This window comes from Notamacropus eugenii, chromosome 4, assembly GCF_028372415.1.
Source record: "Notamacropus eugenii isolate mMacEug1 chromosome 4, mMacEug1.pri_v2, whole genome shotgun sequence".
NCBI lineage: Eukaryota > Metazoa > Chordata > Mammalia > Diprotodontia > Macropodidae > Notamacropus > Notamacropus eugenii.
The window spans coordinates 461,953,978-461,978,948 of record NC_092875.1 but is presented as its reverse complement, the minus strand read 5'-3'; the positions used below and the strand labels follow the sequence as shown (position 1 = coordinate 461,978,948).

Here is a 24,971-nt window from a genome sequence, read left to right as displayed (position 1 = left end):
ACAATAAAGTATATGAAAATTGAAAATAGAGGAAAGAAGTAGATTTTGAAGAGACTTAACTATCAAACAGAGGAATTTATATCTGATCCTAAAGACAACAAGGAGTGAGTATAGTACACTGAGCAGGGGGGAGGATGACAGGATCAAAATTACGCTTTTAAGAAAATTTCTTGGCTCCTTATATAGAGTATGGATTTGAGTGTAGAGAGGACTGAGTCACAGAGACCAAATACATTGTTGCAATGACCCAGGAAAAAGTTGATGTGGGCTTGAACTAGTGTGGAGGCTCTGGAATTAGAAAGAAGAGAATATATGGGAGATATGCGGTAGACACAGAAATCAGATTGAACAATTGGCTAGAGATGTGAGAAGAGTAAAGGTAAGGGTATGGAGGATAATGCTGAAGTTAGGAATCTGGGGGACTTAGAAGGACAGTGGTACCTTCTATAATAATGGGGAAGTACTGAAGGAGGAGGGGTTAGGGTAGAGTTCTGTTGTAGACACGTTCAGTTGTAAACACCCGTAAGACATCTAGCGTTGGTACTATAGGAATGGAGATTAAGAGAGATAGTAAGGCTGGATAGAGAGATGTGGAAATGATCTTTCTATAGTAACTGAACCCATGGATAATACTGATGTCACCAAGAAATAGTCAATAGAAAAACAAAGCAAAGAAGGTCCGAGACAAAGCTTTGAGGCACACTGACAGACAGGGATGGTAAATGACCAAAGGAGCTTGAAAAGAAGAGGCTGGACAGGTAGGAGAAGAAGCAAAAGAGAGAAGGGTCACAAAAACTCAAAGAGAGGAAACTATCCAGGAGGAAAAAGTGGTTCACACAGTCAAAGGCTTCCAGGAAGTCATGGCGGAGGAGGAAAAATAAGAGTTCATTCGATTTGAAGATTAGGAGATCAATGGGAATTCTGGAGAGGGTCATTTCAGTTGAGTGACAAAATCAGGTGTCAAACTGCAAAGGGGAGTTCAGAAGAGAGTGAAGCAAAGGAACAAGCTATACAGAGGGTGGATGGCTTTTTTCATGGAGTTTGAGAAAGGCAGGAGAGAGTTAAGATAATAGCAGGTGTGGTAGGATCTAGTATGGGTCTTTCTAAGGATAGAGGCATCTTAGGAATATTTGTAAGCTACAAGTAAGGAGAATGGGTAGCTACAAATTTCCATGAGAAAGCTAAGGGGAAAAAGACCTACGAGGAAATCAATGAGGATCTCATGGAGGCAGGAATTGAGTTGTGCTTTAAAGAAATGAAGGAACTTAAACAGAAGAAAAGGGTAGAATGGGGGTCTATCCCTAACATGGAGAACAAACACAATGATGGGAGGTCAGGACAAGATCTTTTTTTGCCTAATCCTGTGAATTCATTAGTGCTGAGAACTTTCTGGACCAACGAAGAATGGGTTGGAGTACAAAATTAAAAGGAAGCCAGGAAGTTAAGATCAAGCCAGAATGTTGGTGTTGTTGCTGTGGTGGTGGTGGTGGTGGCAGTACTAGTAGTAGAAGATAGATACAAAGATAAATAGCATTTATATAGCACCTATGTGCCAAGTACTCTGTTAAGTGCTTAATAAATATTATTGGATCTACACACAATTCTGAGATGTAAATGCTACTATTATCCCCCATTTTACAGTTGAGAAAAATGAGGAAAACAGAGGTTAAATGACTTGCCCAAGGTCACACAACCAGTAAGTACTGGAGGCCAAATCTGAACTCAGGTCTTCCTGACTTCAGGTCCAGTATTCTGTGCCACGTAACTACTTCTTCAGGGGTTCATACTACATGTGATTAGTATACTCTCTTTTATGAATTTGAAAAACAAACTGGATGACAGGTTCAATTATTTCCTTCCCATGATCAAGTCAAGGGCATAACTGCATTATTACCTCTTCTGAAAATGGAATACCCATCCCAGGTTCCATTCCTAACTCACATTCACATTTGTGGAAGGCACAACCTTAAGTTCTACATTACCCTGTTGGTGGCTATTTCTTTGAAAAAAAAAAAAAAAAGCTCACAAGCCCACTGATTTGCTTCAAATAAACAATCTACCAGTATTTATAAACTTAAAATAGATAAATAACTGAGGGCTTACAATCCTAAATGTTTAATTCTCAAGAGGAAAAAAAAGGTTCTTTCATTTGTATTTTTGAAATTTACTTTATCAATAAGGAAATGGTAGAAACGTGTTGAAATTTTCCAAGGTATCAAAAGAAACTAAAAAGAGGAAAATCCAGTGACCTCAAATGAAAAATACTGAGCGATTCTGAAACAGAGGGAACAGCACAAAGGCGAGAAATCAAAGCCTAGAGATAAGTGAAGAAATAAGAGGAAAGGAGAAAACTATCAATTTAAAGACAGAACAATGCAATTACAAAACACAAACACAAGTGTACTCCCGCAAATCTAGCCCAGCTTCTAGGTATTTGTGATTCTGTATTCCTCTAAAAGCATAGTTCTTGAGTTACAGCGTGCCATCCTAGAAAGACTGCTAATCCTGGGGTCACAGAATATGGACTCAAATCTCACCTCTGACACTGCCTATATAACCCTAGCTGCTTCCCTAGAATGAGTCTCAGTTCCCAACTTGTAAAATGAAGTGGTTGGATTAGACAGCCCAGCAGATCTGTTCCACCTCTAAATAATGGACCTCTTCAAGCCTTGTCAGGTCTTCAATTAAGAGGCTGGACTAGATGGCCTCTGAAGTCCCTTCCATCTCTAGACCTGTAATCCAACCAAAATATTTGTATGTGTGTATTTGTATATATATATGTATGTGTGCAAAAAAAAAAACATGCCACAAGAGTAACTGATTGATCCAATCACTAGCAAAAGGGCAAGCAATAAGTGTTGTAACACAGCAACTGGTCTTGCTCAAAAACAGTAGCTTTACTAGCTGAAGTAGGTAGACCACTGTTACAATAAATACTTAATGCAAGGAAGCCTCCACTCTCTGACCAATTAATAAAGGCTATGGGAGCACTGGAAATCGAACTTCCTGCTATGTCAATGAAAGGTGAAGTGAGGGGGCAGTGGCAGGTACTACAAAGAGGAAATCGAGTGAAAATAGCGTACTATATAGTGTTCAGTCGATACTTAGGAACTCTGCTTCAGTGTGGATAGTGCCTCTCCTAGAATATTGTAAAATTCTAACTCTCTCTCTCTGTGAATAAGGGAGAAAAGTTAGAATATTTTAAGCCCACTATTATAAGTATCTCTCTCATTAATATAACTACATGCACCCTCCTTTAAAAGTCAACTGAATTCAACAGACCTTTACTAAGAATTTAGTAATGTGTGCAAAATGGGGAATACAGATATGAAATATAACATTTCCTCTCTCAAGGAGTTTGCAAGTGAAAAAGAAATATACACAGCGAATTGGGATGTGGGCACCATGTTTCTAGTTGGCTCCGCCTATTAAACTCTCAAAGGCGGTTCAAAAACTGCCAAACATGGGAGGAAGCTTTGGAACAGATGATAAAAAGGAGAGAAAAATGGAGATAAGGTGGCATCAGTACTGAGAAAGCCTACATCTGGCCTTATAACCAGATTTAACCTGTAATACAGCCATACTATACTTCTGGGCAAGGGCAGGCTCAACAAGAAAGACTGGAGGCATGGCAGAACACAGCTCCCTGCAGACAAGGACATCAAGACAGACAACCAGTAGCTGAATCCACCCCCTGGCTCTCAAGAAATAAGGCTTGATAACTAGGCATTAGCACCTTCTGGTGGTTAAATGTAATTCGATAAGCATGATAAAAGATAAAGTCTATCAGGGAACAGAGGAGAGAACCATATCATCTAGGAGAATTTGAGGAAGGAGAAATCATTTTCAGCAAAAAAGTGAAAATAATGGAGACAGGCTTCACAAAACAGATGGCACTTAAACTGAACTGAAGGATTTTTGGCAGCACTGTGCAGTAGAAGGAACCCCAGACCTAGAGCGGGAAAAGCTGAATTCAAATCTAGCCTTAGCTACACAGAATATGTAATATCCCAGCAAGTCACTGAACATATTTAGGCCTCACTTTTCTCCTTTATAAAAAAGGATCAATTTACTTTCTAGACTCAGATCACATCTGCTGGGAACCTATAAGATGATGTCACTTAATATGGAGTCCTGAGAGAAGGGGGCTCACTCAGACCAGAAGACTGAGCCAATGAATCAGATTTAAAAGCAGAAGAAAAACAGATAGAAGAATTTGGAAAGAAAGTGAAAAACACAAAAAATTTAGGAAAGTTAAGAAGTAATTCCTTGCATTTAGTAGGCCTTATTTGAGCTCATACACAGTACTTTATAGTTAGGAGAGACTGAAAACTTTTCTAATACAAGCAAATTATTTCTACACCCCAGGAAGGAACAAAATAAGGCTATTTAACTACAATAAAGGTGTTTTCACGAAGAGAAGAAACTTTCAAACTGAAGGACTGCATGTCTGTGTGTACGCACATACACACACACACACGCACAGACACACACACACATCCCTCAAGGGAAATGCAGAAAGGGAAATACAACCACAACTGCCCCAACTTTTATTTCAGAACATGAATTCTGATAAGACAGACCTTCAAGAGAGAAATAAAAATGGCAGCCTTCAGCAATCCACTGCAAGGAAGTTCCTACTGAGCATCAGGGGAATGCTTTGTTTTCAACTTTTGAACACAGTACTAAAAGATAAAAGAGCATACAGCACTAAGCACAAAACTTTGCAAGTTCAGACCACGCCAACTAACTAAGTATACCAAACGCAGAGAATGGGGGCGCTGAGTGAGGTGTTCAAAGCTTCACGTGCCAGAAATGTCATGAAGAAAATTCAATTCAACAGATATTACTGAGTATCTTCTATGCATCTGGCATTCTGGAAGAAAAAATACCTCTTCTGAATTAATGTCACAAGGCCAAAGATGAGAGGTCACCAGAGAATAAAGAATTAGCTCATGGCAACATCCATTTATTTTTCTTACATTGCTCTAGATATAGTTTCTGTGCTTTTGTTTCACTGCTAAAAACAAAACAAAATCAAATTCAGGGTACTAAGATGGCTTATGTTTTCTTTTCTAAGGGGTCACTGGGCAATGAGGTTTAACTGCCTTTGCCTGGCTGTATTGTTTGGTTTTGGAAAGACAGATAGAATAAAGGAATGAATTATGTTCTTCCTCCCCAGAAATGTCTGCCTAGTGACCTGACATCACATAAATTTGTTCTATGAATAGTTAAAGGTAATTTAGCCATCAAAGAAAGTTAAGAGAAAGATTGAGGAAAAAAGGGGCTCTCTGATCCATTATATTATGTCCAATGTACATTATGTCACCAAATTGTTAGAAAAGAAATTCCTACATAGACTCAAAAAGTCCTATTTCCTGCCAGATTCAACAGTAAATAATAAGGGAAGTGTTCTTACAAAAAGTGGGACACAAATGGTGAACCTCCAAAGGAGATTTAAAAGGAGTGGTCACCAAGGAGAACCAAGAGAAGAGAGTGCCATGGAAAACCAGGAAAGAGATTATATCCAGGAGGAGGGTTAGTGTCAAATGTTGCAAAGAAGGCAAAATGGGTCAGGCTTGAGAAAAGGCTACTGAATTTAAAAATTAGGAGATCCTTAAAAAATTTATATTCACAGAAACTCTTTGTGGTGGATGAAAATTGGAAATTGAGGAGATGCTCATCAATTAGGGAATGGCTGAAGAAGTTATAATATATTATTGTAATGAAACATTATTGTGCTATAAGAAATGATAAGCAGGATGATTTCAGAAAAATCTGGAAAGACTTATATGAACTAATGCAGAACAAAGTAAAAAAGAATCAGAGAAATGCTGTACACAGTAACAGCAATACTGTATGATGAAAAATTGTGAATGACTTAGCTATTCTCAGTAATACAAGCATCCAAGACAATCCAAAGAACTCATGACTAAAACGCTATCTGCATGCAGAAAAAGAACTGATGTTGTCTGAATGCAGACTGAAGCATACTATTTTTCACTTTTTTCTTTTTTTTTTGAGTTTACCTGCACAAAATAACTAATGTGAGAAATGAATATTTCTTTCTTGTATTTAATAATTAATTATTATATTGACCCAAATAGTTAAGACAGAAAGCCATGTTATCATGTGAAGACAACAATTGTAGCTCATTTTTTTTTAGAAGTTTGGTAGTAAAAAGGGAGAGTTAGAACGTAGTTTGAGGAGATTTCAGAATCAAGTGAGAGGTTTTAAAGATGGGGAAAATCTAAGTGTGTCTGTAGGAAACAGGAAAGGAAGCTAGTGGATGTAGAATAATTGAACATTATTAGAAAAGTAGAACAATGAAACAGCTGAGTTTCCTTGAGAAGAGCTGGAGTGATGGAATCAAAAACACAAGGAGCTGGATTTGTTAAGAATGACTGCCTCTGTGTCAGAAACCAAAGCAAAGGAAAGAACTGGTGGGGTGGGGTGTTAAAGAGTTTGAGGTAGAAATGGGGGGAAGTCTTTTTCTGGGAAAGAGGGGGAGAAACTGGCGTAGAAAGTGTGAAGAGAAAGAAGTTTTAGTACTGGCTTCAACTTTAAAATTTTTAAAAATGACTAAGAAGAGTCAAAATAGAAAAAGAAAAATACTGACCAAAACAAAAATGTTAAACATTATATCAGCAAAGAGGCTACAGCAACATATCAAAAGAGGAATATACTATGACCAGGTTGGATTTATACCATGCATGAAGGGTTGGTTCAATATTAGGAAAACTATAATGAAAACTGTGAATATTAATAGCAAGATGTCAAGAATTACAAGATTACATCAACAAATGTTGAAAATCATTTGACAAATATAATAACCATTCATGTTTAAAAACAACAACAACATCAAAAGAACAGGAATAAACAGACCTTTCCTTAATATGTTAAATGGTTTCTGCCTAAAACCAAAAACCAACATTATCTGTAACGGGAAAAACTAGAGACCTTTTCAGCAAAATCAGAGGTAAAGCAAATATGCCATATTACCACAGTGATACAGTGCTACAAATTCTAGCTACAGCAATAAGAAAAAAAACAGGGAATAAGCACAGACAAAAAAGAAATTAAATTATTGGTCTCAGCCCATGGAAGAACTAAAAAAGGATTTTGAAAATCAAGTAAGAGAGTTTAACACCAATGCAGCACCCACAGCAGCCACTGTGAACGTGCACGTGTATTTCCAGGGTAAATTCATAAAATATAAACTCTCTTCCCCAAAGATGAAACCAAAATATTTACTCAGATACCAGAAAGCCAAATCTATCATAGTAACAAAGAATCTACACACCTTACCAATGCAGTGAGCACAACTGTCCCTACTCCCTCCTTCCATCAGGCCTCCCCATAAACAAGCTCCCTTAGGCGAAATCACTCCTTTCACTCACACTAGCTGCTCTGCTCTGCCTGTTCTCTCTTTCAGTTCTGCCTTGCTCTCATTTCCTGTTCCACTCTTCATGCTCCACCCATTCTGGAAGCTCCTCCTCCATAGGCTCCATGTGATTCAGGATCCATCACAGCAGTCAGGTAGGCCTGAGCTCATAGCAGGTCACATAGGTTTAATAATGGGAAAGAAAGATCTTCCCATTCCATTAACATTACAGAGAGGCAGAGGAAAAAATTGCGAAGAGAAATAAGAGTGATGTCAGAAAATCATGAAAAATGAGTCAACAGCTTGACAAAGGTGACATAAAAAAATACTGAGGAAAACAGCACCGTAAAATGCAGACTATGCCAAATAGTAAAAGAAGTACAAAAAGTCAATGAGGAGAATGCTTTAAAAAGCAGAATTGGTCAAATGGAAAAAGAGGCACAAAAATTAACAGAAGAAAAAAATTCCTTAAAAACTAGAATTGGTCAAACTGAAAGGGAGGTACAAAAGCTCACTGAAGAAAATAATTCATTAAGAATTGGAATTGTGCCAATTGGGAACAGTATATAAGATGGGGCAGCCCCTGTGGAGAGCAAACAGTTGGTAGCTCAGACAATCAGTGGGAAATACACCCAGATCCATGCCCTACCTAAAGCCTTTCAAGGTTCAAACTTACAAAAAAAATTTTTTAGACAAAAATCTGATGTAACACTAACTTAAAACTGCTCTGTCACCCATGAGGCAACACAGTAAAATGATGTGTGCCAATGAAATGGAGATTTTCTCTAATTGTCTAATAAGGAATGAAGGATAAAGAGCAGAGAGCCAGGAAACAGCTCTAATCATGGTACAGCTTAAAACTGCCTGAGGTTGGGGTAGAATGTTGTATCTACCAGTGAGTTAAACTTTAGTACACATATAACTTGGGGGCTGAGGCCAAATCCATCAAACCAAGTTCTACCAGCTCACACAATATAATCATCAAAGTTACATCTCCTCCATTAGGCTTCCCCAATGCTTTCTCTAGCACACATCAATCTTCTTATCTCTGCATTCTCATGGCATTTACTGTCTGTTGCTGAGGTGCAATTAATATCCCCAATTTATAGTTGAGAAAATGGAGGCAAAAGTTAAGGGACTTGCCCAGGGTCACACAGCTAGCATCTGAAACCACATTTAAGCTCAGGTCATTTTGATTCCAAACCTAGTAGTTTATCCACTGCATGGCTAGCTATATCTAAGGAACCAAGGGATTGATAGAGAGACCACACTAAGAATCAAGAAGAGGGCACAAGAATTTGTGATTGTGGAAGTCTCCTTGCCAGGATTAGTAGCTTCTAAATCTACTCATTCTACTTCAAAATGGGTTTGGTGGGGCCAGAAGCAATCAGAAGTCCCTGCCAGCAAGCAGTTAGTAAGATCAGCCCTGGAAAAGCACCATTCTCAAAAGACACCAATTTTCAATGAATACTAAATTTCATGCCCCAGATCCCAACTCCAGAGTATCTGTGCTTGTACTGATAACTTAGCCCCACAGGAAATCTGAGTTGACATTCTGTGGAAACTGTGTTGCTAAACTTGCCTACTCAAGGGAGAGATTCATTGCCCAGAATTCCTGGTTCTAAATGCATCCTATTTCTGGGAGTACTTGCAGGGTTTAGGAGAGTGGTAGACTCATAGCTACTCAGTAGATGTTTTATTATTTTAATATACGTTATGTTCTCTAGTTATCAAGTATTGTTTATATGCTGACTGAGACTATTCTCTGAATAAATGCTGCATGCAATAAAAAAAAAAAAGAATTGGAATTGGGAAAGAGGAAGCTAATGACTTTAGGAGACATCAAGAAACAATAAAACAAAACCCAAAATAATGAAAAAAAGAAGACCATGTGAAATATTTCACTAGAAAGACAAATGACTTGGAAAAAGGATACAGGGGTTAATTAAAAAGTTTTTGGACTATCTGAAAGCCATGAAAAAAAAAAACCTAGACATCAGCTTTCATCAACTTTCAAGAAATTATCAAGAAATATTGCCCTGATATTCTAGAAGCAGAGGATAAAATAGAAGTTGAAAGAAACCACTAACTACCTCCTGAAACAGATTTCAAAATAAAAATTACCAGGCCAAGAAGAAAATACTGCAAGCAGCCAGAAAGAAATAATTCAAACAGTATGGAGACATAGTCAGGATAACACAAGATTTAGCAGCTTCTACATTAAAGGATCAGAAGGCTTGGAAATATATTCTGTAGAGTAAAGTAGCTAGGATTACAACCAAGAATCACCTACTCAGCAAAACTGAGTATAATCCTTCAGGAGAAAAAATAGACATTCAATGAAATAGAGGAATTTCAAGCATTCTTGATGAAAACATCACAACTGAATAGAAAATTTGACTTTCAAATACAAAACTCAAGAGAAGTATAAAAAGATAAACAGGAAAGGGAAATCATAAGGGCCTTAATAAAATCAAACTGCTTACTTTCCTACATGTGAAGATGCAGGAATAGAACTCATAAGAACTTTCTCATTATTAGGGCAGTTAAAAGGAATATATACAGACAGAGGACATGCGTATGAATTGGATATAAAGGGATGATAAATAAAAAAATAAAATTAAGGGGTGAGAGAAGAATGTACTAGAAGAAAGGGAAAGGTAAATTATCTCACATAAAATAGGCAATAAAAAGTTTTTACAGTGTAAGGGAAGAGGACTGTGTGGGAGTGAACCTTACTCTCATCAGAATTGGCTCAGAGAGAAAATAACATACACAACTGGTTACAAAAATTTATCTTGCCTGACAGGAAAGTATGAAGAGAAGAGGATGGTGCGGGGAGAGAGGGGGGTTGAGAAAAGGGAGGGCATGTTAGGGAAGAGAGTAGTCAGAAGCAAAACTTTTGAAGAGGGAAAGAGTGAAAGGAAAGACAGAATAGAATAAATGGGGGGAATAGGATGGAGGGAAAAATACAGTTGGCAATAGGAACTTAAAAAAATTTTGAATCAAGTTTCTCTGATAAAGGCCTTATTTCTCAAACATATGAAGAGCTGAGTCAAATATATAAATATAAGAGCCATTCCCCACTTGATAAATGATCAAAAGATCTGAAAACTTTCAGATAAAGTAATCAAAGCTATCTATAGTCTTATAGAAATGTTCTAACTCACTACTTATTGGAGAAATGAAAATTAAAACAATTGTGAGGTACTACTTCATATCTATTAGATCAGCTTAATAGAATAGAAAAGGAAAATGACAAATGTTGGAAGGGATGTGGGAAAAATGAGACATTAATAAGAAGGTGTGAACTGATTCAACCATTCTGGAGAGCAATTTGGCACTATGTCCAAAGGGCTATAAAAACCATGCATACCCTTTGACCTAGCAATACCACTACTAGGTCTGTATCCCAAAAGAGGTTAAAAAAAAAAAGAAGAAAAGGATCTCTGTACAAAAATACTTACAGCAGCTCTTTTCTGGGGGCAAAGAAGTGGAAATTGAGGGCATGCCCATCAATTGGGGAATGGCTGAACGAACTGTGGTATGTGATTATGAAATGATCAGCAGGATTTTCTCAGACAAACCTGGAAGACTTAAGATGATCAGTTGTGGACGACTTAGCTATTCTTAACAATATAGTGATCCAAGACGACTCTGAAGGGCTTATCATAAAAGATGCTGTCCGTCTTCAGAGAAAGAACTGATGATGTCAATATACAGACTGAAGCATACTTTCTTTTCACCTTATTTTTCTTGAAGGTTTTTTTTGGTCTATGTCGTCTTTCATAACATGATTAATACAGAAATGTTTTGCATGATTATACATGTATAACCTATATCTAATTGAATGGAAAGAATTTGAAACTCAAAGTTCTAAAAAAAATGAATGTTAAAAATTGTTTTTACATGTAACTGGGAAAAATAAAATAATAAATTACAAAATAAAAATGACAATAATATATAAATTAATTTATGTATTTTATACCATACTAAACTACCAAACAGTTACTTTGGAGAGCTAATAAAATAAAAACCAAATTCAGCTAGAGCAAGAGTTCTTAAACTTTTCTGTGTTATTCTCCTTTTTGCTGTCTTTAGAGGCTAATAGACTCCTTTCAATAATATTTTTAAAGATTTAAAAGAAAAACAATTATACTGAAATGTACTTATAAAAATATTAAAATAACAAATTCACAAGCCCCAGGTCAAGAACTCTTGATATGGAGGAACAAAAGATCAAGAATTTTAAAAGAAATAAAGAAAAAAGGAAGAGAAAGAGGGAGTCCTAGAAGTACTAGATTTCAAACTACACTACGAATCACTAATTATCAAAATTCTTTGGCACTGGTTACAAAAGAGAGGGATCAATCTGTAGGAAAGATTAGATAAAAACATACCAAAGCAAATGACCTTGTAGTGCAGTGTTTGATAAAACCCAAGAATCTAGTTACTGGGGTAAGGAATTATTACTTGACAAAAACTGCTAGGAAAACTGGAAAGCAGTCTGGCTGAAATCAGATTTAGACCAACACGTCACACCATATACCAAGATATGCTCTGAGTGGATACATAAACTAGATCAAAAAGGTCATATCATAAGCAAAATAGAGGAACAAGAAAGAAATTACCTTTCAGATCTATGGAAAAGGGATGAATTCAAGATAAAAAGGGGGATAGAGAGTATCATAGAAGATAATATGGATAATTTTGATTACATAAAATTTAAAAATTTTAGCACAAACAAAACCAATTAGATTTAGAGGAGGAAGACATAAAAGAAAAAAAAATCTTTGCAACAAGTTTCTGTGATAAAAGTCTCATATTCAGGATATAAAAAGAAGTGATTCACATTTATAAGAATAAGCTCCATTCCTCAATAAATAAATGGGTAAAGCATATTAACAGGCAGTTTTCAAAGGAAGAAATCCAAGTTATCATCAAACATAGGAAAAAATATTTCAAATCAGTTATAATTAGAAAAATGCAAACTAAATCAGTTTTTCATTTTTAACTCACATTTATCAGACTAGCAAAGATTCAAAAAAGGAAAAATCACAGTTGCTAGAGGGACTGGTAAACAAAAACAACAGGAGACTAATGTACAGTCACTTAATCTGGGAATTGTTACAGTTATTCTGGAAGCTAATTTGGAGCCATGACCCAAAAATCACCCAACTGGGCATACCCTTTGACCCAGATATTATACTACTATCAGACCTATATCCCCCCAAAAAAAACCTCAAATAAAGGAAAAGATGCCACTTGTACAAAGATTTTATAGCAGTTGGAAAGTAACCGAGTTACCATCAATTGAGGAATGGCTGAACAAATTATGGTATATTAATGTAATGGAGTAATACTAACACAGGAGAAATGATGAAAGGGTCAGTTTCAGAAGAACACAGGAAGAGACTTGTGTGAACTGACACGGAGTCAAGTGAGCATAACTAAGAAAACAATTTACATGATAACACAACATTGTAGAGACATAATTGTGAAAGACTTAAAAACTGTGATCAGTGCAATGAGTGACCAACTACAATTCCAGAAGGTCAATAATAAAGCAAATTGCCTACCTCCTAAAAGAGAAGTGATAGACCCAAGATACAGAATGAGACATACATTTCTATATTTCTAATGTAGGAACCTGTCTTACTTAACTAATCATATTTGTTACAAGGGTTTTGGTTTGTCTTTTTCTCAGATTTTTTTTGGGGGGGGATATGGGAAACATTTAGAAAATGGGAAACATTTAGAAAAAGATAGAAGTATAGAAATTATATACAATGACAAAATTGCATTGTTTGTCATTACATACTCCTACGTATATACCGGCCATTGGAAAACATTATAAATCTAGTTTAATTGAAATAAAAAGGTATACTTACCACCACCAAGAATGTAAGAAGCCTGGAGGTTCCCCCAATGTGATGTTTTTTTCCCATCTTATCTAAAACAGATTTTAAAAGATATTAAAATTTTCCCCAAATGCTGTGTACACAAAATTTCTTCACACATATAATAAGGCAATAACTTCCCTCTTTAAGATTTTGATGTACAAGCTTTTTGCTATTTCATATTATTATTTATTCAGCATTTATAAATACAAATTTAAATAGTTGTTGATACCTGTAAACTAAAGGGGGGGAAACAATGAAACTGAACATTTATTGCAAAGGTGATAATACAAGCAACAGTTATTTCTTTTCACAGAATTTGATGTCTCAAAAAGTTCATTCAAGCAACATTATATCATTTCCATCTATATAAATGTAGCAGAACACCTAACACATGGTAAAACTATAGTATTTATAAATATGCCAAGTTAGTTTCTTAACTTTCTGAATACTACATCAGTGATCTCTAAAGTCAGCTCTCTAGCCAATATGTCACAGCAGCCTCTGAAGTAGCACAGAAATTCACATTCTTGTTTCATAGATGAAGAATCTCAGATTCAGAAAAATAAAATTGTGGCTTAGCAGAATGAGTGCAGGGCTTGAACTCAGATAAGATAAGGATTTGAATTCCACATCTGGTGCTCTGTGACCACTGATATGTCTTTAATCATTCTGAGCCTCAATTTCTGGAATAATCCAGAGGAGAGGGGAGGTATGACATAATGAATAGTTAAAAAATTATGAGTTAGGAAAATTTAGACTTAAATTCTGGCTTAGGGTACTTAATGTCTATGTGACCACAGACAAATTTAGCTTCTCAGTTCCCTAAAAGTAACCCTATGAGAGTTGCTAATCTACATCAGCAGAGGGAGTTTCATACTGGGAGTTTTCTTCCACTCACATAACCTATAGGTCTAGACCCTTCCCAACACCTACAGAAAAAGTTTAGAGTTTTTAATAGTTGTATATAATGTGAGGCAACTGATTTACACTACACGTGATAATGACTGAATTTCAAGAAGCAAGTTGTCTATTGGTTATATCTTCCCAAAGTAATTATTTTCCCTCTTGATTAGTCATATTTAGGTGAAAAAGGAATTATAGGTGAAGTTTGTGAAATATTACCTCTATTTCTGCTGGGGCATGAAAGTTTGCTAATATAAATGAAGAAAAGGGCCCCAAATCATAAAGTAAATGACATTAAGAAGAAAACCATCAGTGATATATAGTAGTTTCTGATTATCAAAATCAGAGGAATGGAAAAGTCTGCTTAACAGTGCTTCCAGTGACCTTATATTTGCTATATGTGTAGCAAAGTTGCAAGTACTTTTCCTCTAAAGTTACCTTCTGTCTATCTCATACATATTCTCTATTTACTTAAATGTCTCCTCTAGCAGAATATAATCTCCTTGAGGGTATGGTTTATTTTTGGTTTTTCCTCTGTATCCCTAGCACTTAGCACTGTGCTAAGAACAAAGCACATGCTTAATAAAATGCTTACTGATTATCAAATTACTGTAAAATGCCCTAGACATAAAAGTAGTTTAGTTGTTCTCCAACTGAAAGGTATCTACTTTGTTTCTAGTTCTTTGCCACTATAAAAAGTGCTGCTATAAATATTTTTTTGTGAGCATGTAGCCTTTCTTTCTGCCATTGACCTCCAAACATTTCAGTCACGCTTTCTGCCTAATTTCAGATTGATTTCAAGGATATCTGAATGAAACTTGCCCTTTTTTTAAAGGTCAATAACAACTTATTCATTTTACTTGCTACTTGTTTCTCTCTCATAAAAATCTTATGTGAAGGAGAATGTTTGTTTGATTTTTTTTGGTTCCCCAAAAATGAGATTTAAAGTTTCAGCCCTATGTTAGTATTTCTTAAATTTAGTGATTTTACTCAAGACCTATTAAGCACACTTAAAGTTTTACCCTATGTCAATGGTAAATGGTAAAATATTGCTTAAAAATCAAATGTATTAAGACTCAATTTTTGCCTTAACTTTAAAGATCAAATAATTAAAAATTAGTCAAGTACAAGAAGGAGAATGTGCCCACAGATCCTGGAGACCACCAAGAGGTAGAGGGCAATTAAAGAGGATCATTACTGTAGATTACAGAGAAATTGAACAAATTCTTTCCATCAGTCATTACTACAGAGATGGGGAAATTCCTATCCCAAGGGCTCTTAAAAAAAAATTAACAGGAACTCAGAGGGTGGCCTTAACTAAGACTGAAGTCTTTAAGGAAGAAGTTAGGGAATAGATTGAAAAACTTAAGTGCCATTAAATTGCTAGAAACTGGTGGGATTTTTCAAGGTTGTGAAGTAAATAAAACGCAAACCAGTGGGGATGCTGATGAAGATATGTAATTTGCTGTTATAAACCAAAATTATCTATGAAGACAAGGAAGTTGTACATGTGATAAGCATTTTTTTAAAAGAGAAGAGGAAATCTAGGGAATTACTAAACTTAATTTGAAGGAAATTAACTGCAACATCTAAAAAAGGTTTGTATTAATCATAATATATATGGACAATGTTCAATCAATATGCTATAAAAATGTAAAAATGTCAAGTCTGAATTTTTTAAAGCTAATCCCATCAATAATTTGCCTACCTATGCCACCTCTACCTGAAATTTTAAACTAATCAATATATAGCTTTTCAAAGAAATTTATAACTATTACACAAAAATGAGGTAAAGCAGCTCAAGAGATTTTGTCCAATGACTTTTAAAGAATAAAAAAGCCAAGCTATATGTAAATTGTGGTATGGTTTACATTTCTTTCAATGGCAAAAACTCAAAGAGTAAAACAAATTCCTTTATCATTCTTGTATCTTTTTCAACCTTGCCATTTTTCATTCTCCTTGGAGTCAAAAAAGTCTAGGTTCAAGTACTGCCTCTGACAGCCTCTGCCTTTGTGACTATAGGCAAGTAACTTAACCACTCAGTGCCCTGAGCGACTCTCCAAGACTATAAATTACTACCAGACATGGTATTATCAGCCTATAATCCCTCGCAGCGGAGGACTCAGGATGAAGCTGGTGACAACCCTGAGTTCAGGATTTGTGAGCTGCAGCAATAGGACTAAAGCTAAGTGTCCGACACTAATTCCTGAATATGTTAAGCCCCAGAAGTACGAGTGGGCTGGGGGAAATACACTGCCTAAAGAGAGGCAAACAGGGCGGGGCAAGTTAAAGCTTCTGTGCCAAACAGTACTGGGTTCTGGTCATAACTGCACTTCCAGCCTGGGTGCCCCACCCTTTCCAATAAAAGACCATGAATTGCAGAGAAGGTGAGCAAGGAATTGGGAATTCTTCATGAGGATTCTCCAGGAGTATTTGCTTATGTATTTGTTTATCTGATTTACTTCTGTTTCTTCAGAAGAAGCTCACTTTCCCACTGATTAAAACTAAGGAAAGGGATCTCAGAGAAGTCTTCACAATTATGGTCATTTGCAGCAGCAGCAGCAGCAGCAGCAGCAGCAGCAGCAGCAGCATAAGACTTGATTTTCAAAATGTTTTTCATGTATTTAACCTCACTGAATAACAGAATCTTACTTTTGGTAGGAATTTCCGAGGCAAACCACAGCCCCAAGACTGAGAACGCCCCCTAGAACATAGGCAACAAGTTGCTGTGGAGTCTTTCTTTTCACTTCTACAAAGCTCTCATAGTTGGGAAGTTCTTACACAGAGGGGAATCAGCATCTCTGTAACTTCTACACAGTGCGCCAAGTTTAGCCCTCTGGCAAAACCAAGCAAGTCCCTTTCAACCACTTGGAGAAAGGACTCACCGACATCCTTCCTTGCCCCTTACTCCTCCTCCCCACCAAATCGTTTTTTCTCTAGCCTAAATATTTGTAGTTCCTTAAAATTATCTTCTTATAACATAATCTCAGGACTCCTCCATCTAGGTCACTTTCTAGCTTATAAATATACTTATTAAAAGTTTGAATTTTGCCATTTCTCTACAAAAGAAGTGTCAAACTCATGCCCTGCAGAACTCTGGAGTACAGCCTGAACCAGTAATACGTAACTGGAAAATGTTTAACAAAATAAATAAAATACAATGCAACAGAGGTAATGTTAATTTGTTTTTTAAGTCAATATGCAGCCCACAGGGATCCATTTCTATTTGAGTCTGACACGACTGTTTTATAATTCCCTCATATATTACATCCCTTTTCTCCACTCACACAATTACCATCATAGTTCATCAAGCCCTTATCACCATTCATCTAGATTATTACAATAGCTTTCTTATACGCATCCCTGCCTCAAGACTTCCCACTCCAAACCATCTTTCACACAAGCATCAAAGTGATTTTCCTAAAGGTATGACCATGTCACTCTCCTATCCAAAAAACTTCAGTGGCTCCCTGTTACTTCTCAAAGTTATAAACTGAAGGGTAGAGATAAGAATACCAAGAAAGGGTATGAAGAGCTGTTGGAGTCTGGGCCTTGCTTGATAGTATAAACAACCAGAGGACAGAAATACAGTATGAATGAGATATAGCTAGATAGGAGCTCATGAGCAAAGGACCTTGGAACTTTACTATTCTCCTAACCCACCATGAGTTAGCGATGCAACATGGCAGCCAAAAACAAACAAATTGGTTCTTGTGCTGTCTTAATAGAAATACAGATTCTAGTATACAATGCGCAGGCATTCAGATAGATTTGCTGCTGGAATCACTAGAAGGAGCAGCCATATTGATGAGATTACAGATTATTAAGAACTCAGAACAAGGGATATACTCTGATCATACTATATGAAGAGTACTGTATTTAATTTGGAGTAATATTCTATGAGCAAAACTGACAAAATGGAATGTACTTAGAGAAAGGAGACTAGAATGACGTGAAAACAAGAAACTGTCATAGGAAAGACAACCTTCTTAGCTGAGGGGAATAGATTTCTAGGGATTTTAGCACTTTCTTAAAAGGCATAAAGCACTATCATCCCAAGATCAGCAGTAGGATCAATAGAAGGAACTATTTGGGAACTAGATTTAGGTTCAACTACAGCCATCTCAAACTAGAATGAATTCCCTGTCAAGGGCAGCATTCATGGAGAAGGAGGAAAACCAGTTGTCTGGGATGTGGTAACACGGGCATGTGCAGTTACAGGTTTGTTTAGATGACTCCTTAAGTTCCTGGAACTTTAAGAATCAGTGAGTCTAGGGCAGGGCTGGAGAACCTACAACCTTGAGGCCACATGTGACCTTGTAGGTCCTTGGGTGTAGCCTTTTGACTGAGTCCACATTTTACAGAACAAATCCTTTTATTAAGGGCATTTGTTCTGTGAAGATTGGATTCCGTCAAAGGGCTGCACTTGAGAACTTACAGGGCCACATATGGCTTCAAGGTCACAGATACCCCACCTCTGGTCCAGTCATTAAGTGTTAGCTACCTTTCTTCTCTTCCTAAGGGCAAGGAATGGTCTGCCTTCTTAACTGTCCATCACTACTCTACCCATATGCCCCAATTAGTATTTCTCCCACGTAGTGGAAAACATAACAATCTCACAACTTCTCCTCTCTTGGCACTGAAGCAAGTACATAGTTCTTTTGAGATTTAAGACTCTAACTTTTTGAAATAATGGGAAAAGCAGTAAAGGTTGAAAAGCTCTGAATCTACCTGACAACTCCCATCAAAGTTTTTAAAAACATTTTTCTACACATTAGTTCCATAGGGGAAAAAAACAAAAGCATGCAGAAGTGTTAATGGTGAATGTTTGGGTACACAAACGTCTAAAGTAAGATTCATCAATATTTTAGAAGAAATTCCAGACTTCATCTACAATGGGCACTTTGTAACAGAAGCTGAAGTAGGCGTTTGTGCAGCAAGTTGGAAATGAGGTGAGTAGTATGTTGTATATATCTTCTGACTCTGTTATCCTACTACTAAACAATATTCCAAAGAGGTCAAAGACAAAGGAAAGGGATTTAAATATACAAAAGTATTTGTAGCAGAATTTTTTGATGTAGCTACAAATTGTAAATCAAAAGTACAGGGATACGATGTAATGTATTATTACTCTCCAAGAAATGGCAAAAGAATTAGATTCAAAGAAACCTGAGAAACCTAGAACTGAGGCAGAGTGAAAGGAGTAGAACTAGAACGATTTATACAACTGGGTAGAGGAAAACAAGTTGGAAAGAATTCTGATCAATGCAGTGATCAATCATGACTGGATGACACAATGAAGCATGCCTCTCTGGGCAGAATGGGGATGCATCATTAGAGGTGTGGAAGGAGACATACATTTTCATACATGGACAATGCACTGGTTTGTTTTGCTTGTCTGACTATACTTTTTGATTATAAGGGAGAGCGCTTCTTTCTAGTGGGGCTGGAGAGCGGATGGGTAGTGAGGGCAACTCAAATAAAAGAAAAAAAATAAAACTATCAATGACTCAAAGAAAAGAAGAGAAATAAAGCTATCAATGAAGCAAAAAACAAAGAAGAGAGCAGAAAGAAGTTCAGGAGGGGACACATATAGTCAGGATGTTCATAAGTTAAATTTAATAAAGACCTTTAAAACTGAACAGAAATGTACAGTCCTATATGAATAGGACTTTTTTCTGTTCTTTGTAAACCAGAATGTTCCAGTTTGTTGATACTTGCTAAGTTCATAACCAAAAATTAGAGCAGAGTATGACAGAGTGGGAAAAAATAACAGCTGTAAAGGTAGGGGAAATGGTCAAAATAGTATACCTTTCCTTCCTTCACTTTACTTACCAAGTTTATTTATTTCTCTTTCCCTTTTACCACTAATACAACTACCACACAGGAAATCCTGAATCAGTCCCTGGAAGAAGTTAAAACTAGGGACTGGAAGTAAGGGCTGATGGCAATTCTTGGCAGAAATGGTATCAGCAGTTGACAAGGGAAAAGGGGAAACGAGAAGGTGGAGAAATTTCAAGTGGCAGCACAAGAGAGGGAAAGAACACAGGTAACCAAATGGGATGGCCATTCCATATTGGCATTCATTAAGTCAGGGGTATTCAGATACAGGTGTGCATATATAGACAATAATATATGCATGTGAACATGGAAAAGAGGGTTGATCAGGAGATTTTCCCCCAAAATACCTTGAGCAGTAGGTGGAACTAAGACAGAATGGGAGACACTCTTGACCTTTTGCTTACTTATCTTTTCACAATTTCCCTTGAACCTTTCTTCTACAGCACTAAGGAGTTAGGGAGCAAAAGGAAAATGATTTCACCCTTTCTCTCCCCGCCCCATACCCCACCCCAGCAGCAGTTGATGATGACTTGTGGCAGAAAGACAGGGAAAATGGTGGTACGCAGTCCTGGGATATGAAGAGGCAACATTAGGACAACCAGTTAATCAATCAGCAAGCATGTGCTAAGTGATGGGGATACAAAGACAAAAGTGAAACAATTTCTTTCCTTAAGGAACAGGAGACAACATGTTCCATCCTTGGGAAAATGAGGGTGCTGGAATAAATTATCCACAAAGCTCTATGGTTCTACATTACATCTTTGTCTTCTGAAGAATATTACTTTTGTAGTCTCAGATAAAGGTGTGGAAATATTGCAAAATTTAAGGAACAAAAAAGAGTTATCTTGGTCTAGGGAAAAAAAAATCCCACAAAGGTAATTATACCTTGGGCAGAAGAAGGCTGGATTCCAGTGATTCCAAGTGATGCCCTGAAGAGGCAAAACTTGCTCCAGGATTCAGAAAGATATCCTGGAGTGGTTCAAGTAAAAGCAAGACTAGTAACAATTTTGAACCAAAACAAAAAACAAAACACCCCGAACTGTTCTCCTCCCACAGTCTGGAAGGCATCAGAATCAGTAAGGGAACTAGAAAAAATAGAACCATTGCAGAAAAAACTCAAATTAAGAGCTCATCAAATAGGTGTAGGTAAGGAAAAGAGAAAGACTCAAAAGGTGATAACTGAAATGTTTTCTAACTAAAATATGAGAAAGGAATCAATTCTGTGTTATATCCATATTAATGGCCAGAATAAATATTCTAAAATAAACCCCCAAATAATCTATGGTTCAAGATTATATAAGATTATTTTAAAGCAGCACATTTCTCTTCTAGGTTGTATTTTGCCTAGGATAATATTAATTTTGCTTTGCATTTCCTAGGGAAACACCAACTGTAAGGATGGAAATGTAGACTAAAAGTATGCTGAGTGAGTAGTCTGGGATATTAAAAAATTGCTTACACTAATAATCCACAAAGTAAATACATGCCAATAACAGAGTTCAATATATAGCATGAAAGCACATATACATAAATGAAATATATAAAATTGCTTATTTTAAAACATTCATTTATTTATGCAATTTTCCAAAATTGTAAACCAAAAAAGATGCAAAACATACCTCTGATAAAAATGTCTGAGCAGATTTCTGAGCTCCTACATGGAGCAGATATTCATATACATAGAGTGCTAACCTAGAAAATGAATAAAATATATTAATATATTAATAATTGAGAAATTATCAAATTAAATTAAAATGAGAAAGTTTTAAAAATTCAAACTCAAAACATTTTTCCTTTCAAAATAACTTCATTATAAAATGCAAGAGAAACATTCTTTCCCATGCTTTACGGAAGCATTTATACTTTCCTCTTTCTGTATATTCCCATGTCTGTACGTAGGCACATACAAGAAGCAGGTTTGAGTGGAGTCTAAAGAGCTGGATTTGGAGCTGAGAAGAAGAGGGTTTAAGTTTAGTCTCTGACATGCACTAGCTGATGACTCCAAATCATTCACTTAAAGCTTTGAGACCCCCCAGGCAACTCTCCAAACACGTAAGTTGCAGAGCAGGTACTACGCATCATTAGAAGGAGTTTCCTTCCTAAAGGTGACAACTTCCCTACTAATAAAATCACACATATATTCACACATTTCTGAGTACATATATAAAAATATTATATATATGGGCATATGGACATGCATATATACACATTTACATATGTATACACAAAGGGATATATTTCATATTGTGTGCATCCTTTGCTGTCAAAGAAGACCATGCCATCAGAGAAATGATGACATGACTTGCACTTGACTTTGTTTTGAGTGAGGGAGGACTGTGCAGGTCACCAGTCTCACTTCTCCTCCAGAGCCATCTGAATCCAGTGACCAGATATTCATCAGGATGACTGGAGATGACCCAGGATGCACTGGGAAACCTTGAGCCAAAGTCTTTGCAGGTACTCACTTAAGGTGAGGCAATGCACATTTATTGAATAGGCCTGTTTAAGAAATTTATATTTGTAATATAGATTCATACACATTCATGAATATTCAGAAACTTCTTACAATAAAGATAATATGTGAAGAGAAAAAGACAAAGATGTGTCTCTGTGGGCAAGAAAGGTCATGATCACAATTCAGGTTTGTTCACTCACTACTCTTACATACCTTACACAGTATAATTTTACAATTCTAAATCTACGACCAATAACATGAATTCCCTTCCCTATATTCTAGGAACTCTTCTTTTATGGTACAAATAAATCATTCACTTACATAAAAATGTGATTATTTCATGGAAAATTTCTAACAACTTTTTCTCCTTCAATTTTTTTTCTGCATGTTACTGTAAACTTTAACTGTTTTTACATGTGCAGGCCAAAAATCTTAGTTATGGCTTATGTGATATCCATTTTTTTATTGGTTCAGCAACCTTCCATCAGTCTCTAGCTTTGATACTAATAGAAATTATTAAATTTTATGAGGTATCTGAAAATATAACAAAAATGGTATTAAGATCTAAATATAGCAGACCTCATATTAAAGCATTTGGAATTTTAGTTTGAAAATTAACTATATGTGCATACATACATACACACACATTTATACATACCCCTATATATGATGCATATATGAATTCACACTCATATATATGTATGTATACACTCTATAACATATACAAAGAATATTAAGTATTCTGTCTATACACATACGGTTTCCATTATCACATGAACTCTTCATTTTTAAACTTCTCCATGTGATTTAATTTCAGTTGAGCTGTTAACAGAATATTATTCAAAAACCTAAATTAGTCTGTGGCAGTATTTTTAATGATATCTTGGACTGATGCCCAGCTAGCACACAACAGTTCAGTTTCTGCTACTCTGTATTTACTAATATTTAACCAGGTTCTTAGTAAACAATACACTGTAACAATTCAGTGTAGTTGTATTATTTTTTTTGCCAAATGAATATTTTATTATTAAAGACGGATGACATTTCTGTCTGAAATACTCCACTTGTAAATGACTTGTCACATAAGTAGAAGACAGAAAAGCTTTTCCCATTCCTGATCATCTATCTGCTTGTCATGCAGTGAGAGGTCTCCTACAGCTGATCTGCACCTTGTGCTGACTAACATCCTGAGAGACAGTCTATCTGTCTGGTCAGGCAGCTCACAACTGAAGAGCAGTCTGAGGACAGTGATGCCCATTGATACAAATTCAAAACTGTTCCTCCTCCTAAATTAAAAAAAACAGCAACCCAGCATTACCTGGATAGCATTTTCTGCTAGGAACAAAGGGAGTATTTCAGCATTCTTTTTATTATAATAATAGCTAATAATAGCTAACATTCATATAGCACTTGAAGTATTGCAAAGTGCCATGCAAATATTATAGGTGCTATGATAATAAACATTTTCCAGATGAGGAAACTGAGTCTGTAAGAGTCTAAGTGGCTTGCCCTGTTTAAGGCAGGATTTGAATTCAGTCTTCCTGACTCCAAGTTAACACTTTATCCATTATGACACCTCACTGCTTTATAACATATTCTTCTTTTCCACAATTCTCCATTTAAGAAACAGAAAGTATAATATGAAATGAACTGTTAAGTGGGGTTTTTTTGTTCATTTATTTAAGGCATCAATCCCAATCTAGGCCCTGTGAATTTAAAAGGAACATTTAGCACCTGCATGTGCTTTTCAGGAAAAGGGTCATATTGTGTTATTATTACCAAGAATCCATAACTCATCTTTTTTAGAGCACTTTAAGGTTTACAAAGCACTTTCTTCATAGTATTAGAGGTAAGTAATACAACTATTACAATCTCCATTTTTTAATAATTTAGTTGAGTCTGAGGTTGATTGTTTTGTTTGACATCATATGCTAGTGGCTGTCACTCAAAGCCAAACCTTCTGACCCCAAGTACTGGGCACTTCCTACTATACCCCCTGCTTCTTAACTTCTGGAAGGTCAACAACTTTGAATCGTCTCCATCCTGTGACTCTCCTGAAATACAGAGCTGGTCCTGCATCAAGAGAACCTGGGTATCTGAAAATGCTGCCTCACACCTGATATGTGTATACATACACACACACACACACACACACACACACACACACGCACACGCACACACACATTTCTATACGCATACATAAATGGCCCTATCTATGTACGTACTCATGTTTGTAATAGATTCATAGATATGTGCAAATACTCAAAAACTTCTTACAATATACTAGCAGACTGGAAGTCGTCTTTTCCTAATTCTATATCTACAACACTTTTCATTAACACTCTCTTCACTCACAGCAGAAACACCCTTGTTAAGGCCCTGCCTTATCCCTTCTTCCAGGACTATGAAACAGCCTCCTTGTTGGTCCTGCTCACTTTCTCCAGCTCATCTTCCATACAAGTGCCAGGAAAATATTCTGGACCAT

General features: G+C 36.3%; 1 protein-coding gene across 8 annotated transcripts in view; it reads right to left on the bottom strand.

Moving 5' to 3' along the window:
• Positions 1-24,971, bottom strand: part of SSBP2 (single stranded DNA binding protein 2) — a 402,471-nt gene that overhangs the window by 243,810 nt on the left and 133,690 nt on the right. For 6 of the 8 annotated variants that reach the window (XM_072606240.1, XM_072606243.1, XM_072606242.1 and 3 more), the window contains 2 exons: positions 21,651-21,723; positions 13,276-13,337 (listed from right to left, as the gene is read on the bottom strand). The exons of the other annotated variants lie outside the window; for them this stretch is intronic. In XM_072606240.1, coding sequence (XP_072462341.1) covers positions 13,276-13,337; positions 21,651-21,723 — 135 coding nt within the window. The remainder of the gene's footprint in view (positions 1-13,275; positions 13,338-21,650; positions 21,724-24,971) is intronic. 8 annotated transcript variants of the gene reach the window in all.